Below are 20,434 nucleotides of genomic sequence, written 5' to 3'. Positions count from 1 at the left end.
GTAAACATGTCTGTAATTCCTAAACAGTTAATGCCATTTTAGTTATATCTATTGAAATAAAGTCTACACTTCAATCACATATTGACTGCTTTATTTCAAAATCCATTGCAGTCGTGTAAAAAGGCAAAGTTAGAAAGGTTGGCCCTGACTGTGTTCGATTATCTGTGTGCTGGCGTGTGCATCTGTCTATCTCTCCACAGGTTATTTTGCATACTTTTGTACGCATCAGCCTACTATTTATGGTGCTCATTTAAGACTATGCTCAAGGACCTCTCATGGTTGTATTGATGAATTGAAAAACACATTTTATTATTAAATATCTTCATTGACTGACTACTCACTCCTCTTAAGTGAATCTTTATTCCGTTAGGGTTCCTCTGTAGATTTGCACGGCAAGGAAATTGTATGTATGCATGTACATAAGTGTGTTTGCATAATCACCCCTTTATAATTGACCAACTGAACCGAGTGCTGACTAGAATGGAGCCCGTCTTCGATGAGGAGAGCTATACACTTATTAGTGACAACTCTGTCCTTATACTTATCGAATCTGCGGTAACTATATGTAATTAAAGCTGCGAGCAGCGATGAACGGGTCCTCGCTCCTGCCCGCTTGGCCGAGAACGTCGGCCTGCAAGTCGGACGTATTTTCCCTCGTGGAGTGCACAATGCAGGAAATTACGCTTTGCGAATACCCCACCGGTTCCTGTATCCGCCGTGCGGTGCTAGACGACACGCTCGACAACATGCATCGTGTTTCTCTACTTGACGGGTAGACCATGTTGTGTAAATGTCATGTAAAGCAGGTGCCGTTTGTCACATAATGCTGATTTCTTTTCGCCAGTAGGTGTTGCTTTGACTTTAAGTGAAAATAGGCTTGTCGATATCCTCAGGCTGTGACTTTTATCAAGCATGACAAGTTTGGGGCAGATTCGAGGATGTCCAGTGGAGCTAGTAGGTGGCGCTATGACAATGTGAACATATACATGCCTCATGTGTCTCTACGTGAAGTGTAGACCACGTTGTGTGAATTACATGTACAGCCAATGCATTTTACGCTGATTTCCTTTCGCCAGTAGGAGGCGCTATGATAATCTGAACATAGTGTTTAATGTTGTTTGCTAGAAAATGTACAGTCCCAGCAAGTGAGTAAACTTAAACGAAAAACTCTTAAAGTTCATAGAGTGACGCCAGAATTAGGCCTTGCTGAGAGTCAAACCTATGACCTTATGCTTACAGAATGCTTATTCTACCACAATGCACCACAGTCTCAGTTGTCTAAAGAGTAGACTAGGAGTAATACTTCATAGTATAAAACGTGTCATTTCCTTTTGCCAGTAGGTGTTCCTATGACGAATTCAAACGTTTCTTCGTAAATGTGCTCAGGCCTGGACCGGCATCATGCATGAGATTTTTTGGGCGGATTGGATGATGTACCTTGGAGTTACAGCAACTTTCTATAAAATAGCGAACCACAAATATTGTGTGTATTGGGGTCCACGGCGAAAAATGACAAAAACGCCAAAATTGACTGAATTACTGTAGCATCCCCTAGTGTTTAAATCGCACAAGATTTTTGGGGCATGTTACAGAATGCAATGTGCAAATATATCTGGAATGATAAGTCCAAATAGTGTTGAAGTTATGAGCATTGAAAAACAAGACACTCCCATAAGAGGTTCATTGGTCCATATCTCCTTAACACAATGAGATATCAAAAAGATTTTTTTAATTGTTATCAGATGGCTATTTTAACCAAGCCTGACAAGTGTGCTAAATTTGGTGAGTTTTCGAGCATGTCAAGTACCCCAAATATGTGCTCAATGTTCCCCTAAGAATAACAATAGGGTCCTCTCGGACTGACTATGTCAGTTGCTCAGACCCTAACTAATATTCAGCTGCACAGAGTCAGTGCAGACAGCTGCATAGACTAAAATTAGTGTTGATCAGTTGTTGATAAAAAAACTCCTGTGATACTAATAGACAACCTAGGGTCAATTTTTAATAATTAAAACATTACAGAAGTGGTCATTGCAGACAAACCTGGCAGAGATCTGATCTCTACTGAGAGCACCTTTCTGGTTATATTTGCCATTTATATCATTGTAATTACTGAACTTTCCAAAGTTATGATATTATCCATTCCAAAGGAACACATCTGAGGGGTCAATTGAATTAAATCATCTCAGAATTTTGGAATTGTTAACTACTCAGACATCTGAAATGTGACATGGGGTCCAAACAAAAGGCTTATGTTTTTTATCGTAACAATTTTTATCTGAATAGTAACTAGAAACTATAGCTGTCTGGATTAAAACGTGCAATATTTCCCTCTGAATTGTGTTAGAGTAGAAGCACACGTAGCACAAAATGGAAACACTCAAGTAAAATTATACTTAAGTAAAGTACTTGAGTAAAGCACTTCATACCTAAAAGTACCTAATTACACACGCATACATATGCAAAGTAAGTGGAAATCGGATCAACAATTGTACATTCAAGTAACATACACTTATATGGATGTCCAAATTGCACACAATAATTAACACACGCATTTACACACACTGTATACGTGACAGGTAGGACAGAATCACAGACACTTTTCGCAATAAACAAGGGACAAACAAGGTGAAAAGATGATAGCGAAGGCAGATAATTATCCTTTTGCAAGTGGAGGAGTGTGTATGAGTGCTTTTTCATACATAACCAGAAGTAGTGTCTGTGCAAGGGCTTGTAAGCGTGTGTGTTTGAGTGCATGTACTCTAACAACTCTGCGTGGTATCTCTGTATCTTGTGTGTGTGTGTGTGTGTGTGTGTATGTATATGAACATGCACCCCCCCGGTATAATTATGCAAATTGAAAGTCTTGCTGCTCCCACTGGCTTTAGCATTGAGCCTGGCACTTCGCTTTTCTGAGTGTCTTCCCACCCGTTGCTATTGGTTTGTACGTATGTGTGTGTACGTATGAGTGTGCCTGTATGTGTGTGTGTGTGTGTATCCATTAGTACCATCACATCAGCAAGCTAAATTATGTGACAGAGCAAACAAACAGTGTTTGGTCCAGCAGGGTATCGGGACATCGAAAAAGTGACAGCGTCGAGGCAAAAGTACCCTGCTGTAAATTTAAATTGGTCTGCTTGTGCACTAAACACCAAAGTTTGTGTGAGCTGTTTGTGTGAGAAAATTAATACTTCTATCTCTCCCCTTTCATTCAAAAACACCAGCATCTCAGGCAGACTGACAATTCATCTTTACGGTGTCAGAGTTTATGGTCAAGATGGGCAGCCATAAAAAAAGCCTTTTCAAGGCATGATCAGGTGCATCGGGAAGGAAGAAGACATTTTACTATGATATAATGCAAAGACCAAGCTGTGTATCTGCTGTAGTCTGTAAATATTCTCCCACATTACATCACTAAATAGTTTAAGCATTAATGATGAGGTGGATTTAACAAGCATAGATGGGAGAGGAGGTCGAAAAGTAACAATGGTACAAATAGGAAATGTTAGCTCCTATAAATATGGCAATTCAATTCAGTTATCATACAAGGCATATATCCACTCCATTCAAATGTATCTTAATTAGACAAGTGTGTTCACTATCTAAGTGTTGCAACATTTTCAAAACATAGGAGGACCTTTTAGAAGCTAGTTGATTTTTTTGAAAACATTACTCAATGGAACAGCTTTCCAGCTTGTTTTAAAGTTAAAAGAAACATATATGAGATAAGAGAGAAAATGAGAACAAAGAATAGATGTAAAAAGATGGACGATAGGAGATTCCTTGCTGGAGGAAAGGGGCATAGAGTTATCTTTCTCAAACACACCTGATCACTAAGAAAATACTGTAGGGATATTTTAAAAGGCAAAGTGTGTAAAGTAAAGCATGTAGATACAGGATAAGAAGATGGAAACATGTGAAAACTGACAATGATGGGATTTTTTACAATTATTTGTGGATGGCCAGCAAAACAAATACAATCTATATTAGGATAAGTGTAAGCACGGTAGCTAAATAGTGAGGAGTGAGTTTTACTTTGTACTGGGAATTTTACAGAAGTTTAAAGACACCAGAATCACTACTGGTTAACAGATGTCGCCGGTTAAAATGACTAACGTCACAAGTTATGCATTACAGTAATGCATTACAAATCTCAATTGTTGCCTAGGATTAAGGTATTCAACAGGATACTCAAATTGAGCTTAAGTTTTCAGTGTCAGTTGTGAAACGTTAGCAACCTTAGCTACTCTAGATCTACCACTCTCACTTATTTTGTCCATAGCATAGCCTCATGGATATAGTCATATCTCCAATCTCTCTCTGTAGAGGGAATTAGGCCTATCAAATAACTCTGTGTGTAAGCCGTAATGTAATTGCTATGGGCTCTGTGGCCATAACATGATTGCTGTAATCCATTTGTGGTGCAACAGGTTACTCTGGGACAGCTTGACAAGACACATGCACACAACACACGCACACACACACGCGCACACGCACACACAAACAAACGCACACACACACACACACACACACAGGCTGAATCCCATAAGAAACAGTTGTTGAAAGTAATGAATCAATTCATGTTAAGAATCTAACACTTTCCAGTATTGAATAATTGTCTATATGCACAAAAAAAGAACAATGGGGATGTTAACACAGCCTCTATTTATTTTGCATTCATTCTAATTAACTAGTTGTAATGGAAATCATTACAGAGTACTTTGACTGCTGCAAGTTTTTCTTCCCAGATTTTCTTAAGCTGCTGGAAGAGAGCCACATGCAATCTGTTTCATTTTATTCTCTTTTCAGCACTCATCTCCCCATCTTTTGTCTAACAGGCCAAGTGCAGGGTTGTGGGGTATCAAACTGACAGCCAAGATAATCAAACCACCAAATCTCATCCAACAACAACTCAAGCCAGCAACCAAAATTGGCCTTTGCTTCCCATGTTTGCACACTTACACAAACACACTACAGAAGTTCTGGAAACAACTACTTCCAAACTGTATTGGGCAAACTATCTGACAGAGTGTGATGCGACACCGAAGACAGCACATGGCCCTTCTGGCTTGCATCTGTCGCAAATCATCCCTCTCTATCAAACAGCGAGATACGATTTTAAGAGAAAGCGCAGGGTCAGGGGCCTCATGTGGCTGTGGGTGGAGTGTGCAGGAGAGGCATACAGAAATGAAGGTCAGGGATTTTCCTTCCACTCTGGCGTTTTTCTAATGTACAGCTGCGACCAAACAATATTTCAAAGAGAGTCCATGTTTCTCTAAGAGCTTGTGCTACAAAAGCCTCTTGGATGAAAAACAATCAATTGCTTTTAATTGAAAAGAAGAAATAATGGCTGTCCCTCAATACCTTTTTGATGGTTAATTCAAAATCAAAACAGATTAATATACAGTCACAAGTGTACATGTGCTGAATAAAAGTTCACTGCAAATTAGCATGCAATATAATGCTGATCTTAGCTGAAACAATCAGTTTTACCTTTGACTCAGAACATGAGATATAATCAATAGCACAGCTGAAAGGCACACTAATATAATAATTAATCATAGTCCAAGATGACCACAGGGAATGTCTGCAGCTCATTGCAAGTCATTTGGTTTGTGGTGAACACTTCTCTTTGGGGGGATCAAAACTGAAAACAACAATTTAACCCTTTAAGACAATTCTGCTTTAGGCTGGTTCATTTAATTTTTGGTTTTAGGAAAAATACAGAATATCATCAGACACCTTTTATTTAAAAAAAAGTCAGTCTTGCCTTTAGTTTGATTTTCACTGTCACATTATAAGTCATATGAGAATTGGCTCCGTGGCATCTAGCTTTAAGAGAAATGAGGCTGCAGTATAGTAATTCTACCATTACTGCTGTACCAACGGGCCTGTTCTCTGTCTACATTAAGATGATACACATAAATAAGTGCTTCAATAGACAAGCTTACCGGACCGTTGCAGGTCAGAGAGTCATCATCAGCTTGCTCACACTGGGCATCACAGTCCACACACACGGACCCGTTGGAATACTCTCGAATATCCCTGAGAGACAAGGAGGGAAGGGATGGAGGGAGGGCTCAAGATGGGTGAGGAAAATAGAGTGATACAGGGGTGAGAGACAAGAAGGAGAGCAAAACATTATTTGTGAACTAGAGTAATAACATGGCTTTGTGTCCTCAGCCATTATGGATGTCACATTATAGTAAAGTAGACAAAGTAAATGCGTCATATGAATAATACAAATGTAAGTGCGATGCAGCACTAACATTTAAAACACTCAATTTAGTAAATTTCCATTTTATATAAATCTTTTAATTCAGTAAAATTGCATTCTGGACAACTTGTGCAAAAGAACGAAAACAAACCAACAGCAGTGATTTGTTGATTTCCTGATGAATATTAATGTCAAGATTACATTTAATGTTCCAGAATGTTCTCAGCTTTCTTATTGCTGAACACATGTTTGGAAATGATCCTTTTATATCCATAATGTTTGAATCAAGTTCAGGATGTCGTTTCCAGAGTAAAAGAGCGAGAGGATTGAAAGCGATAGAAATGCGCAACATGTGTCTGTTTAATCTGCTAGCACAAGGGTTGTTTATTACAATAGTTACTTTCAAAATAAAGGTCAGTATATGTCGTCGTAACATTAATATGCAGTCTCAAAGACACACGTACACACACACATTCGTGTTCAACCCACAAGCATTGTATCTAATTAGGTAACTGTAATACTGATACCATTACGCAGGGGGTCGACGCAGTTGAAAAGGTGCAGTATCTGCGAGGGGTGCAATGCTTTCAAAAATCTATTAAATTAAGTGCCTTGTTATTCAATTTCTGAAATCCCCTTATAATAGTAGAACACCAGAGTGGCCTCGAAAAGTCATTAAATTTGACCACAGTGCAGGCTGAGTTAGCACTTTACCTTTGTCACTTCAGGACAAGGAGAATTACTTTTGGGTACTTCTCTTTTGGTCAGTGAAGAAAAACAGAATGTTCCAGCAATAGAAAGAAAAAAAAATGGGGTTGGTCCAGTGGGATCTAAATCAAATTAGTATTAATTATGCTTAGTCTTGCCTTCCCAAAACCTTTCAAGAGTCAGGAGAGGTACCCCTTTGTCTGGGTGTGTGCTGGTTGAAATAATGAAGGCTGCAGTGTAGCTGTAAATGATCACTGACTCTTAAAACATATTTGGCATGATGTTCTGCTGTGTTGGTCTGTTAAGGGTCAAAGACAAAGACACAGCAACACATTTGCTGTGAATAATAAACCTTTATATCAATTTGATTAACACACGTTCATTTCAAATGGCCTTTAGAAATAAACCGTACTGCTAGACGTGTAAGCTCACACGGACGATGACAACTGCAGATTTGGCATTTTGAACAATGACGTCCAAATTGCTTGACAAACATTTTCAACAACAAATAATAGTTAATTTGAGGCGTAAGGCGATTTAAGCTCCTCGTTGTTTTTCTGCTGTCGGACCGCAATGTGTAAAGGAGCTACTGAGGCTAAATCCACTCAAACCAAATTTTAAAAAGCGGCTTCCTTGTAGTTAAAAGCAAGTGGTGGTGTGTATTAAACACAGTCCCACCAGTTATTCACACCTGATATGAAGTCATTTCTGCACAGTGTAATACTATCTCTGTTATTGTGGACATGCTGCTGTATCTCCACAGAGGAATAAAGGTGCTGGAACAAAAACAGTGCAACTTGGAGATTTGATTACACAGATTAATGCTGAGCGGATACCAAATAAAAGCTCAAATAATTATGAAATATGAAACATTTCAAGTAAGACTTGTGAGACACACAATGTGACAATGCTCAGAGGGAAGTGTTGGGTTTGCATTCAGTGAATATATTTGGTCGATGGTTTACTGGTAAGCCTGACGGTGTGGGTGGTGCTGACGCGCAGGTGGACAGGTAGGCAGGGCGTGGCCCCGTGCGCAAGCAGTGACTGTGACACGCAGTGACACGCCTAGCCCCCCTGCCCCAACAGCACCCTCAGGTCCTTCTCATTCCTCTCCATTGTGGCCACCAAATATTGTTTGGATCATATAAAGGACTCTAAACTCAAAAGCAACTTTTCAGAACTTCTGCAAAAAATAAAACGTCATTAATAAAACTCCTCGGGGGTTTGATCTTGTCACCGTCTTTTGTGCGAATAGGATAGCATGAAGCTGTACCTCCTTTTTAAGTCGAGGCCCCCCCATTGCCTTGTCACTCTGCACCGGTGCCTTTGAAACCACGTCTTTAATTTATCTATTTACCCTGCGGCTCTTGAATATTATCAATAGTAAACAGAACAATTACAGCTGAACTTGAAAGCTGTAACAAAGACCCTTGGGGTGTTTTCCAGTTGGATTTTAAGTTTTTTTTATGAGCTGATTCTGAAGCTCGTCTTCCAACAATTGAGGATTATTTGAAAATGCCATCACTCATGTTCATAGCTGAATATGATGAGTTGATTTATGTTCTTATATTTGTCCTTGATTTTATCAGTGGTACACATTGTACTACTCCAGTAGTCACATACTCGATTACTTGAAAAGCACAATTTCATTAGTGAATCATTTACAAACCACACGTTGTGGATTTCAGGCAGAAGTTGTCTCCTTGTTATCAGAGATCTAATACTAATAAGGAGCAAACATGTTTCCACTGATTTTTCATATGGTTTGTAAAAAATCTATTTTCTCAGAGTTTATTGGGTGAACATTTAAATAATTTGCTTTAAAAATCTATATTACAAAACCAGGAGCTTCGCACCACATACATTATGTAAACTGCAGCACGAGCAGAAGATTATTCTATTGATTATTCTATTGTTCAAGCTGTCGTCACCACCAGAGGATCCTGTTAGACGCCAACTGTACTCAAAGTGTCGTCACGCCGGAGGAAGCACATCAAACTATTGATGCATTGGTACATTAAAAGCTTGGTAACTTAACTAATCGGCTGTACTAGTTTCAGTAAGCACATTTTCAGCAGCAATCTGTAATTGACTTCAGCTTTTACAATCAATTGCCATAAACTTGCTTCCTATGAAAAGTCAATTCAGAATTGCAATTTGAAACTTACATTGAAGATATCCATTACAAAGGACTTTATTATGGCTTAAAAAGCCACTTCATGAAGTATATAGTTACTGTATTTTAATTTATAAGTAATCGACCAGCATTTACATGTGATTTTTATATAAAAGAAAAGGGGGAAAAGATTTGTAAAGGTGATGTGCTCAGCCAATTAACCAGGACGAGTTCATCCACAGGTCCATTTGCCTTCACATGCTCAATATCAGAAGCCACCTAAACCAGAACCTTTCCCGACTGACAATGGGTTTCCTAGCTAACAAGCATGTGTAGCTAGAGGCTATTCAACTCTTTCTTGGCATTTCAGTGCTACACATTCAGTATTGATTTGCTTGGTGAGATGACACACACAGTTTGCTCAAAGTATTAATACCGATCTGATATAAACCAGACTTAGTGATGTGATTTTATTTTGCATCACGCATTAGGAGATGAAGCCGTGCATTGACGTAGTGGTTAAAGAGATGTAGGAGTTTTCACAATGTGGCCAAACCTAAAACGCAATCAGGACCTGAGGACAGTTAGAGGACATTTTATGAAATCTACCAGCCAGGAGTCATTTGTATGCATGAATGAAGCGTAACTCACCCTTCATAAAGATTGCAGGTATCCACACAGGTCCGTCCACGGCTGAAGTATCTGCAGGAGAGGCACTGGTCTGGGCCAGGACCCCAACAGCCGGTGTCCGAACACAGCGGGTCACACACCATGCGCTCCTTGGCTGCTCATTACGTACAGACACAAAAAGAAAGACAGTGCAAAAGGAAATAGTTACATCCATGTTGTAGTTAACAAAAGTTCAACACAATTGTGTGTGTGTTTGTGTCTGCTCGTAAGGTCTTTTCCTTTTTAGATGAAGTTAAATATCACAGAGCATGCCACAAATATATATAAAACATATCAATGAGCAATATCAACAGAACATAACTGTAATGTAAAATGTTCATTGGATTGAAATAAAAACGAAATAAACTACATACAAAGCATTACAACCAGACAGTTTTCACCCAAAATGCATATGTGTGTAAACATACTATGTGATATAGCGCACTGTGGAGTGAGCAAGGGAGAGCGCTGTCCTGCTTCATTAAAAAGATGCTGAGCTAACAGTGACGAAGCACTAGTGGGACCTAGAACGCACCGGCAGACGCCACGCAGACTTGTTGATTTAACTCAGAAGTGAGGCTGAATTGTAAAAAAACCTGGAACTTTAATGTCTGGATTTATTTCCAAGGTTGAAACACAGCCTTTCAGCACTTCTCACAATGTGGTTGGATTAGTCATGCGATGCCATTATAAAAGCCACCATTTCATTCTAAAGAGACATTAAAGCTTTAAAAGAGACATATTGTATGCTGTGCTCTGTGTATGTGCCTGACCATTTCTCATATAGTACCAAAATACTCAGGCTATTCCATCTACTATTTTCTATTCTCCTCTTGTCTCTTGATCTCGCATATTGCTCTCTCTCTCTCTCTCTCTCTTGTTCCACAGCACTCGTTTCTACAAAGGTTGTTACATCTGAGAGCATTACTGTGACAAAACGAGAGGGTTGAAGTAACATGATGACAGCACTGCAAATACATTCAGAACTTTTATCATACTATCTGCATCTAACATGATTTCCCCCTTGTCATTGGGTTTCATAATAGATTTTTCTCTTATTTTCTCTCTCTCCATAGCTATGAATATGGTTATAAAAAAAGACCACTGCTGTGTTTGAGGTCCTGGCCACATTTAAGCCAGGGGCTATGCCATAGCATGTTCAGAATGCAAAAAAACTAATTCAGACAGGATGCAGATACATGGAGAAAACAGAAGTCAAGTGTTTCTTTTGAGGGCAGAGGATGAAAGCGTTGCTTTCCACATGAGACAAAACCACCTCTGTTGGGCTTCCAGCGCCGTAGGTACACTGACCATGCAGAGGGGGAAAGAGGAGGAAAGAGGAGGAAAGGGAGGAATGATGGTTGCTGAAAAAAGGAATCAAACAAGGGAAGAGGAGTTGTTGGATGGTTTTTTTTAACTATACAGCACTCGCAAGATCAAAAAGATAAGATCTTCAGATGTTTCTGACATGGTTGGAAACAAAAGCCCATGGGGCTCGCTCAGGCTGTCAGGTGCCTTGGGAGACAGGAGTACATTTGATGATGATGATTATGAGAGCGAGAGAAAGAAAGAAAGCTAGAAAGAAGTATGGAAGACGGAACGAAGAGCGGGGCAGAAACAGTCAAATCAAAGGAATAGGATACAAAATGTAATGAAAATAACGAGAGCCCATCACAGAATTGTGATGAACCTTATTGAGAATAACTGCAGCCGCAGGCCTTCGCTAACCAGTAAAGGTCCAGTTTACATCCATGTCTGTCCAACATGTCATCACATCCTTATTTTACCCTATTAGACATTTGTGTGAAAGTGTTGTAATTAGCATATGAATACTTGAGTTAGGGCCAAAAACCTGTTTCGTGAGGTCAGAGTGACCCTGACCTTTGACCTCCAACATATAATGACGTCCTCCTTCAGTTGGTGCTAAATTTGAGGAAATTCCCAAGTGTTTGTGAGATAATGCTTTCACAAGAATTGTACCAACGGACAGACTGGCCACAGTATTTTTCTGTTTCCTTTTCTTTGACTTCTTGTGAAAAGCAACACTGAAAACAAAGCAAGGCAACCCCCGAAAGACTAAAGAGACAAACAAAATGGGCTCAATCATTTTTTTCACCTTTTCTGTAATTTAGAAAGCAAACACTTTGGACGGCATCATAAACCACTGACATTTTATTGCTAATAAGGCATCCCTCAGCAGGACGTTTTAGGACCATATCATAAGCTCTGGGATTCCCTTTATCAAATATTTACCCCAATGAAGTTTTAGTAGGTAATTGAAAGCTTGTGAATTGCCTCGGACCAAAGTTCTTCTTTTCTACAGTACATAGTTTAAAGATGTCTGACTTTCTTGTTTGCACAAGAAGGTTAACCAAACGCTTTCATTTCAATAACATTCCTCCGTAGCAATTTTTCATTTAAAACTCAAAAGGGCAGTAATACTCTTCACGGCCAGACAAGTTTTGACTGTCAAACGATAGCTCAGCAGAAACAAATTGAGCAGCTTAATACACAAGGAATAGGATTTCAAAAACTGAGTAGATATCATCCAAAGCACAAACAGGCAGACTTGATGAGAGCACACTGTTGCAAGGCCACCCTGTCAAGAAAGGACATCATCTGAAATCAGATCCACAACAAACTGCAAACACGTTCAACTCTGAATATACAGCCAAACATGTTTCGGCCTAATCGGTGACTTGTTTGACAACAAATATGAATAACTTTTTCACTTCAACTGATGAAACTTCTTAGGAGAGTGTTGAAATGTCTGCAACCCTACAACATCAATCTAGTGGACAATTTGACTCAACCTTTTGCTACCTAGATGAATGAGGCTATGAAAAGACAGTTTTGTAATCTTGTTTCAGTAAGATTTGACTAAAACCTGTGATTGCACAAAACATGATTATGATCTTAGTTCTTAGTTGTGCTAGCTAACTTGAGCACGAGTAGTCCGGTTTATAGAAAGTGCTACCTCGGAAACTGGTTGCCTCATCGTCTTTGGTTTCTCTCACGACCTAATGACGATACTACGACCACAACTCCTCACACTATTGAATAAATATGCGCACATGCAGCTATAAGGGTACACAGTCTGATGCACAGCTATGCAGAGCCATGTCAAGGAGAGCTGTGTGTGTCCTCAAAGTCACTGAAGAGGGAGGGATGGAGAGAGAGAGAGAGAGAGAGAGAGAGAGAGAGAGTTTGTTTGTTTGTACATCTATCTTTGTGAGGACCAATTTGAGTTGTAGACTCTCGGAGAGAGGACATTTTAGGAAATGTTAGGAAATGTCATCACCTCTTCAAAGGCCTGTTTGAGGGCTCATGCTTGCATTTTAGATTCAGGTTAGAATTAGGTTTAGGTGAGGGAAAGGTACTAGATAATGCCAATGCATGTCCTTACAAAGATATAAGTGTGTGTGTGTATGTGTGTGTGTGTGTGTGTGTGTGTGTGTGTGTGTGTCCAACACTCAGCAACTGCCCAGGGGACAGCACATGAACAGTGAAAAGGGGCCAACTCAATAATGCAAACACTGGCTCATTAATGAACATTATGCATAAATGAATAATGTCTTCACACTTGTGGCAGTGATATAATAAAAAGCAATTCCATTTTTAGAGACAACATTTTTGTCTCATCACTTCAGATATTTGCGTAATTTAATTTATTCTCATCTGAATGGTTCTGCTTGTTAATTAGTCCAATTGTTAGATTATTGGTTTTAGTTGTCTTTACAAATTAGTGATATAATAACTATACTCATACGGCAGACAGAGAATAATAGAAATGACTAGTGTATTTCTGCTACGACATGTGAAGTGTCAGTGCTGCCTTCTGTAGCAGAACAGTTACGTTATGAAAAAAGCTGATTTCCTAAACCAGAAAACTGCATATCAAACTGCCTGAGAAGAAATGGCAGATTTTACTTTCTCCCAAATTAATCGAGTTGTAGCGTTGATCTCATAGTAAGAGTGTTGTAGAAGTTAAATTTGTGTCAGGTCAGCAATCACAAGTTCTGTGAAACCATTAGTGTCTGAGGCTGAGGCCTCTGTTCCGGAGTAAATCTCAAACATATTTCTCCATATTCTATCAATCTGTCTATGTTAACACATTTAGAAACTCTGCACACAAAGAAGAACACACAAATCCATCACAGTTTATAAAAGTGTGCAATGGCTGTACACTTAGTCACCTTTTTTACGTGTTTGGACACTGGGTGGAAGTTTCCAAGTGACAAAAAAGGGATCGAGGCAAAAGATATTTGCAAACAGCACACATTTCAGCCAGAAAACAAACTGGGCTGGTAAACAAGATTGGCTCCATTCTTGTGAAATCTGGTCTTTTTTCCTGCGGAGCTCATATGTGTTTTCCTAAATGTATTGTGATTGTCAATGATACGTTTTTTAAAAATAAAATTCATGCTTCACTCTTGGTAAAAATGTATGACAAGAACTGTCATAGGATGTTTTTTGTAACAGCAGTTGCTTTGCATGCTGCATTCATACCCTTATATCGATTTGGGGAAAACAGTTATTGACAATACTATTTACTTTCAACAGTGCAGAATCAAACTCGTCAACAATGCAGTTAATAGATTTTGCACGTTTGTTTTTTTTTGTTGAAGTTTGGGTATGAACTTACAGCACTTCTGTGGGCTCTGATTGTTGCGGACGAGAACCTTCTGGTTTGGAGCCCGGAACAGTCTGGTCCAGTTCACGGTGTTGTAGTAGCAAAGCTGGCTGTTCTCTGCAATGTGGACGTTCCCAGCACTGATCTCCTTCAGGGACTGGAGCTGCAGAGATGAGATGCCCTGCTGCTTCAACACCAGCAGGGAGATCCCACTGAAAGGAGAGAATGGGTGGAGGAGAGAGGAGGAGAGGGCAGCAGGAGAAGGGATAAGGTCAGAAAGGGAAAGGAAAGGGCAGAGGAGATTAGTTTATTGAATGGGCTTTGATGCCCGAGTCCGTTTTTTATATGTTTTAATTATCTATTGCAAATGGCATTATGTCCCTGTTTAAGAAAACATAATCCTGCCTCGAATACATTCTAATCTTGAATATATCTCAAACTAAAAGTGTGTTGTTAATACTTTGCACTGAGAAGGTAAACAATTTGCATTTGACAGCAGCTTGGTGAGTGCTATTATGTTCTGGAATATACTTTGAATTGAGAATGATATATATATATATATATATATATTTTTTTTATAGCCTTCACTTTAATTCACTAAAGCAATACATCTTCAAAATAAATGAATATAAAATCAGATTTTGACACTAATATATATAAAGAAAAACATATTTGGTATATTTTAATCTCATTTTGCTCTATTTCTGACATTTTAAATAAGATAATAACAGCCTCTATGTAGCCTCTGAGAAAGATTTGGATGGAAATGTACTGGATTGCAACATCCAAACAGAAGATAAAGGAGGGTGGGACTGCTCAGTCGAAAAGTCACGTTCAGATGTTAAAGTAAGAATAAAGAGAAAACTAATAATTTTAGTACTGAAGTGGAGAAACAAGTAACAAGTAAGTGGACTCCTCCATACTCTTGCTTGTGCACGACTATAATCACTCATCATTATAATATCATCATTTCACAATAATAAGGTGTGTAGATTATTAAACATGTTCCAGTTAGAGCCTTTCATATTCTGGTGTTGTCTAACTTCAATTAAAACTCTGAATTTGCTTAATTCTTATTTTATATATTTTCTTTGTTGCCACATTTTGTTATAGGCTGCAGCAATCACATAACTTAAACAGATGGAACACTCTCTTTCTTCCTTCTTTTCCTCAAAGCTCTTCCCCGACTTGCACAGTTTAAAAAATGACAGGAGGCCAGTGGGGCGTCAGAGCCAGAAAGACAGAGAGTATGCAGGATCAAGCTTGGGATAAAGGTGGCTGGCAGGCTGTAATTTGTACTGCAGCCTGCTGTTTCCATCTGCAGGTGGATGACACACAAGAGCATCCACATGCACGCACGCACACACACACACATACACACACACACACACACACACACACACACACACTACATCCCAAAGTCCACACTATGCCATCAGCTGCATTGACAATCACTTTTTTTCCAACCAAATGTCATAGCAAATTTTAGAGAACCTTTGGAAAAACCACTCACATTCAGTTGGTTTAACAACTAAATTAGCTTCTTAAATGTCAAAACATTATGTTTTGTGCACCAACCAATTATCTGGTACCAAGCCATATTTCTTAATGACTTACTTTCTGATTATAGAAGCAAAACCCACCAACCCACATATACATTTACATTACATTATTTGAATACATACACTAAGCTACTTATAACCTTATCCTTATCCTAGTTGTAGTTGTGCTAACAATTATCATCAACAATGTCTGTACATTAAAAGTCTCCTGTGTTTGACTTCTAGTAGTGCTGCGGGGTAGAGCATACAGTTCAGTACATACATGTGATGCGATGCAATAAACACTTTTAGCTAATGCGACATTATGCTTTTGGTGCATACTACTCAATGTAAAGGAACCTTTAATCATGTACTATTTTGATTACATTGTCACTGATTTAGTAGGATTGTTTAATACATTTTATAAATCCAGTCATTATTAAATTATGTCTTTTTTAAATTACCAGAAGACCTTGACTTTCAGAGAAAACTTCTTTTTTTTTGCCACAAAATAAAACTACAACAATTTGTTTATTACCAGCTTGTCTTTCCGTTCACTGAGCGCTATTGTAAGCAAAGTTGACACAGCTATGATATGAATTACACAATAGTCTAAAAAAAGATTACAACATGCATATTGTTATTAGATCTGTACCTGTACAGCGCTCTTCCCCCAATAGTTGCCAGGTTGGAGAAAACATTTAGGTCTGTCATGTTGTCAGGCCAAGACTGTATGTTCAGAAAGCCTAAATGGGAACACACACACACACACACACACTGGTTATACTGTAATGAGTCACCAGTACTGACAGACTAATTTCAGCTGTCTATCATATCCTCTATCCACAGTAAGTACAACACCTGAGTCTCATCTAAAAGCAGCCAAGCACCTATGAGCCAGAAAAAAATGTTACGGGCAGAAATTCCACAGAGGAGTTATGTGCCAGCTATGACCATTGTGCAGTTTGATGTATATCAATATTTTTGCATTTTCTTTACCTGCCGCACTACTGTTGAATCATTTAAAAGATTAAATGAATAGCTGAGAAGATGGCTGTTGCTAGGCTTTTCAATAATGGATTTAGATATATGAAATATGTAGTTGGGAAAAGGTGTGTGTGTGTGTGTGGGGGGGGGGGGGGGGTACAATCCCCAAGCCAACAAACAAATCAGTTAGATGAGACGATGAGACCAGATCAAAAATACGCGGGAGGGGGTGGGGGGGATGGGGGCGCGCGGAGTGAAGAGGGGTGGTAGGAAGGTGGAAGTAAAGGAAGTTCTGCTTGCAGTGGATGGTGAGAAAAACCTTGTGGGCAGTGTGGTGCATTCTCTAATCAATGAACAGTTTAGGACTCCATCATAATAAACTGTGTTTTCCTCATCCGGGATACACAGCTTATCCAGAAAGAGGCGGATGGTGGAGGGAGGTAAGCAGAGTTGCAGAGAAGAAGGCCCCTCATGGCTTGTTGACAAGAGCAATAACCTTCAACAACACCTTTATCATTTTGTTTGTCGTGTCGTTCCCTGCTGAGCAGCGGCAGGGTCTCTCTCTGAGCAAATGCTTATCAAAAGTGTTTAATGAAGAAATGAGAAGAACAACATGTTGTGTATTTGTGAGGAATAACACACCAGGGCTCATGCAGATAGGCATTAGCCACATTTGGTTTACGTGCTCACACGTCAGCTACTCTTCTTATTTGTAAAAGCAAACATCGTCCATGTTGTTTATTACAGCCCTGTCCTCATGGTGTGTATTTCAGGATGCCGAGGGCCTCTTAGACCAGAGACAGCAACACTATAGAATCGTTAGTGTACTTGTCAGCACTAATTGTCTTATGAACAAAACCTGCAGTGCTAAGGCTCCTCACAGCTCCATCATGATGCTCCTTTGGGTGCTTCCTTACAAAGGTATGTTTTACTGTGAACAGGTTGTGGGGCTACGATGGTGCTGATGATGACGCATCCTGGATCCTTGTTTGTGCTCATTGGTAAAGCTATTGTTTTGGAGTTCAAGGCAAGTTTATTTATAGAGCACAATTCGTACACAAGGCAATTCAAAGTGCTTTACAGCTACATAAAATTACAAAAAGGCAAATAAAATCATTCATAAAAACATAAAAATAATAATATATTAATTATATTAAAAGCGTGCATATAAAATACTTTCAGTTGTCAAATAGAACCGTTTTCAGCCTGGATTTAAACATTGTCAGAGTTGAGGCCTGTCTCACATATTCTGGAAGACTGTTCCATATTTTAGCATAAAAGTGAAACGCAGCCTCACTGTATTTAGTCCTGACTCTGGGCACCAGCAGGAGACCACTCCCTGAGCTTCTCAGAGCCCGAGATGGTTCATATGGCTCTAACATGTCACACATGTACGTTGGTGCTAGACCATGAAGAGATTTGAACACAAGCAGAGCTGTTTTAAAGTCTATTTTCCGAGCAACAGGAAGCCAGTGTAAAGACCTGAGCACTGGAATAATATGGTCGTATTTCCTGGTTCTAGTCAGGACTCGAGCAGCAACGTTCTGGATGTACTGCAGCTGTCTGACAGCTCGTTTAGAGAGCCCAGTGAGCAGGCCGTTACAGTAGTCTAACCTGCTGGAGACAAACGCATGGATTAGTCTCTCCAGGTCTGGTTTAGACACTATTCCTTTGATTTTGGCAATGTTTTTTAGATGGTAAAAAGTTCATTTCTGAGTCCAATATTACCCCTAGATTTCTAACCTGATTTTTAGGTTTTAGAGAGAGTCTCAAGGTGACTGATAACACTGTGGGCCACAGACAATTATTTTAGTTTTGAAATAGCTGGAGAAAATTGTTTTGCATCTGTTCGATGCAGTGACAAAGTAAATCTACAGGCCCATATTCACCTGCCGTCAGTGACACGTAGACCTGAGAAAAGTCTGCTGATTTTCTATATTTTTCATATTTGAGAAGTTTGTCTGTGTAGTCTGATACATGTTATTTGTCTGCATAAGAGACCTCCACTGTTCTCCAAAAACTGCTGAATAACACATCAGTCAACCAGCATTGCTAGTTTCCGTCTTATCGTGGGATTTGTTTACAACAAGCAAGCCCAGAATAACAGCCTACTTAAGGCATAAACAAATCCATACATTTGACACACTTTACATTTCACTGGGAGCTGGACATGCTGAAGTGTTCCAGAGAGTCATATAATATAATTAATATGTATTGTATGGACATTTATTGAGGGGTAATGGAACAAATGCATTTAGCCTCATCCTTATGTTCTATTGTCATTACCTTCACTGCCAATAAGTGGTTTTGTGAAGAAAAAGCAAAGCGAAAAGAACACTTAGCAGTAGTTCATGTTCTCCTGAGCACAACAACGCACACAACAAATTACAGCATGGAGCCATTTAGACAAGAAGGCCATGAGCTCACAGGCAAAGGTTAAGAGTGCTTGAATTGTGGTGATTACATCCGAGCCACAGCACTGAGAAACCCACTTACCCACGCTAATCTGCGTGAGTTGATTGCTCCCTCTTTGGGTGAAACCTGAACTGTTGGTATGTCTTTGAAGATGCTGCAAAGGCAAAGCAAGTATAATTTGCAAAAGAAGCAAAATAATTGAAAAGAGAGAGATGTGTGTGCTTTTGAGTATCCTCCGTCGCAGCTCATTTGAAAGCTCGAGCAATGCCAGTTGTGACCTTGGGGTCACAGAGGGAGGTTGGCTGACTCTGTCAGAAGTCATGTTCTCTTGACAGCTCGGAGAGATGACAAGCTGAGCTGACAAACATCTCTGACTACATTGTGTTTGGCCATCACCTACTCTCAAACTGCCATCACTAAACAAAAGAGAAAAAAAAAAAAACTAATGTGTTTTTTGTAAATTAAACTAGTTATTACATTACTGCAACTATTTCCGTAGTTCAGGTTTTTATCAGGTAAAAATCCACTCGGCATTGGATTTGTGTGGCTACTTGAAAGGCAGAATTAAAAAATGGTGTAATGGCTCGCTTACGGCCGACTGCACTGTACAACTCTGAGCTTCGACACAGTTCAACATGGTAACAGATAAATAAAAGGCAGAGCCTCCATTTTAATCAAGTGGACGTAGGGACAGTAATTTCTGTAGGCTATATATGGATTGTTCACATCACCAGACGATGAAAAAGTGGTGGAATCTGACTGTGTATTAGGCTTTAGCCTACATTAGATTACATATATCTGTTAAACTTTAATCTGACTAGAATAAAACACAAGGGCCAACTGAAGACGAAAAATACAGGTAAATTAAAATGATTATTACACATTATTAAATAAAAATAATAAAGAGATGCTTTCATCTCTTTATTATTTTTTATATTATTATTACATGACATGATTGTATGCACAGAATCTCATCTAGTTAATAATGTTTTTGATAATCTGCAGTTTTTTATTTCAGACATCGTTTTTGATGTTGGCTCTACAGCATTTAGTTGCTTTATTTGAATATCTGTAGTAAATGTCAACACTGAAATGCTGTTAAAAAAACTCACTTTCAAACAACGATCCTGCTCACATATATTATCTCC

General features: G+C 39.1%; 1 protein-coding gene across 1 annotated transcript in view; it reads right to left on the bottom strand.

Annotated features, from left to right (window-relative positions):
* LOC117750877 (receptor tyrosine-protein kinase erbB-4-like) overlaps positions 1-20,434 on the bottom strand; it is a 268,118-nt gene that overhangs the window by 56,660 nt on the left and 191,024 nt on the right. Inside the window, exons 11-14 of the mRNA XM_034562299.1 lie at positions 16,540-16,630; positions 14,356-14,555; positions 9,693-9,825; positions 5,952-6,045 (exon numbers count right to left, since the gene is read on the bottom strand). Of these exons, the coding sequence (XP_034418190.1) occupies positions 5,952-6,045; positions 9,693-9,825; positions 14,356-14,555; positions 16,540-16,630 (518 nt within the window). The remainder of the gene's footprint in view (positions 1-5,951; positions 6,046-9,692; positions 9,826-14,355; positions 14,556-16,539; positions 16,631-20,434) is intronic.

The sequence above is a fragment of the Cyclopterus lumpus genome, chromosome 21, assembly GCF_009769545.1.
Source record: "Cyclopterus lumpus isolate fCycLum1 chromosome 21, fCycLum1.pri, whole genome shotgun sequence".
Classification (NCBI taxonomy): domain Eukaryota; kingdom Metazoa; phylum Chordata; class Actinopteri; order Perciformes; family Cyclopteridae; genus Cyclopterus; species Cyclopterus lumpus.
Note: the sequence above shows the minus strand (reverse complement) of the source record. Positions and strands in the feature narration are given on the sequence as shown.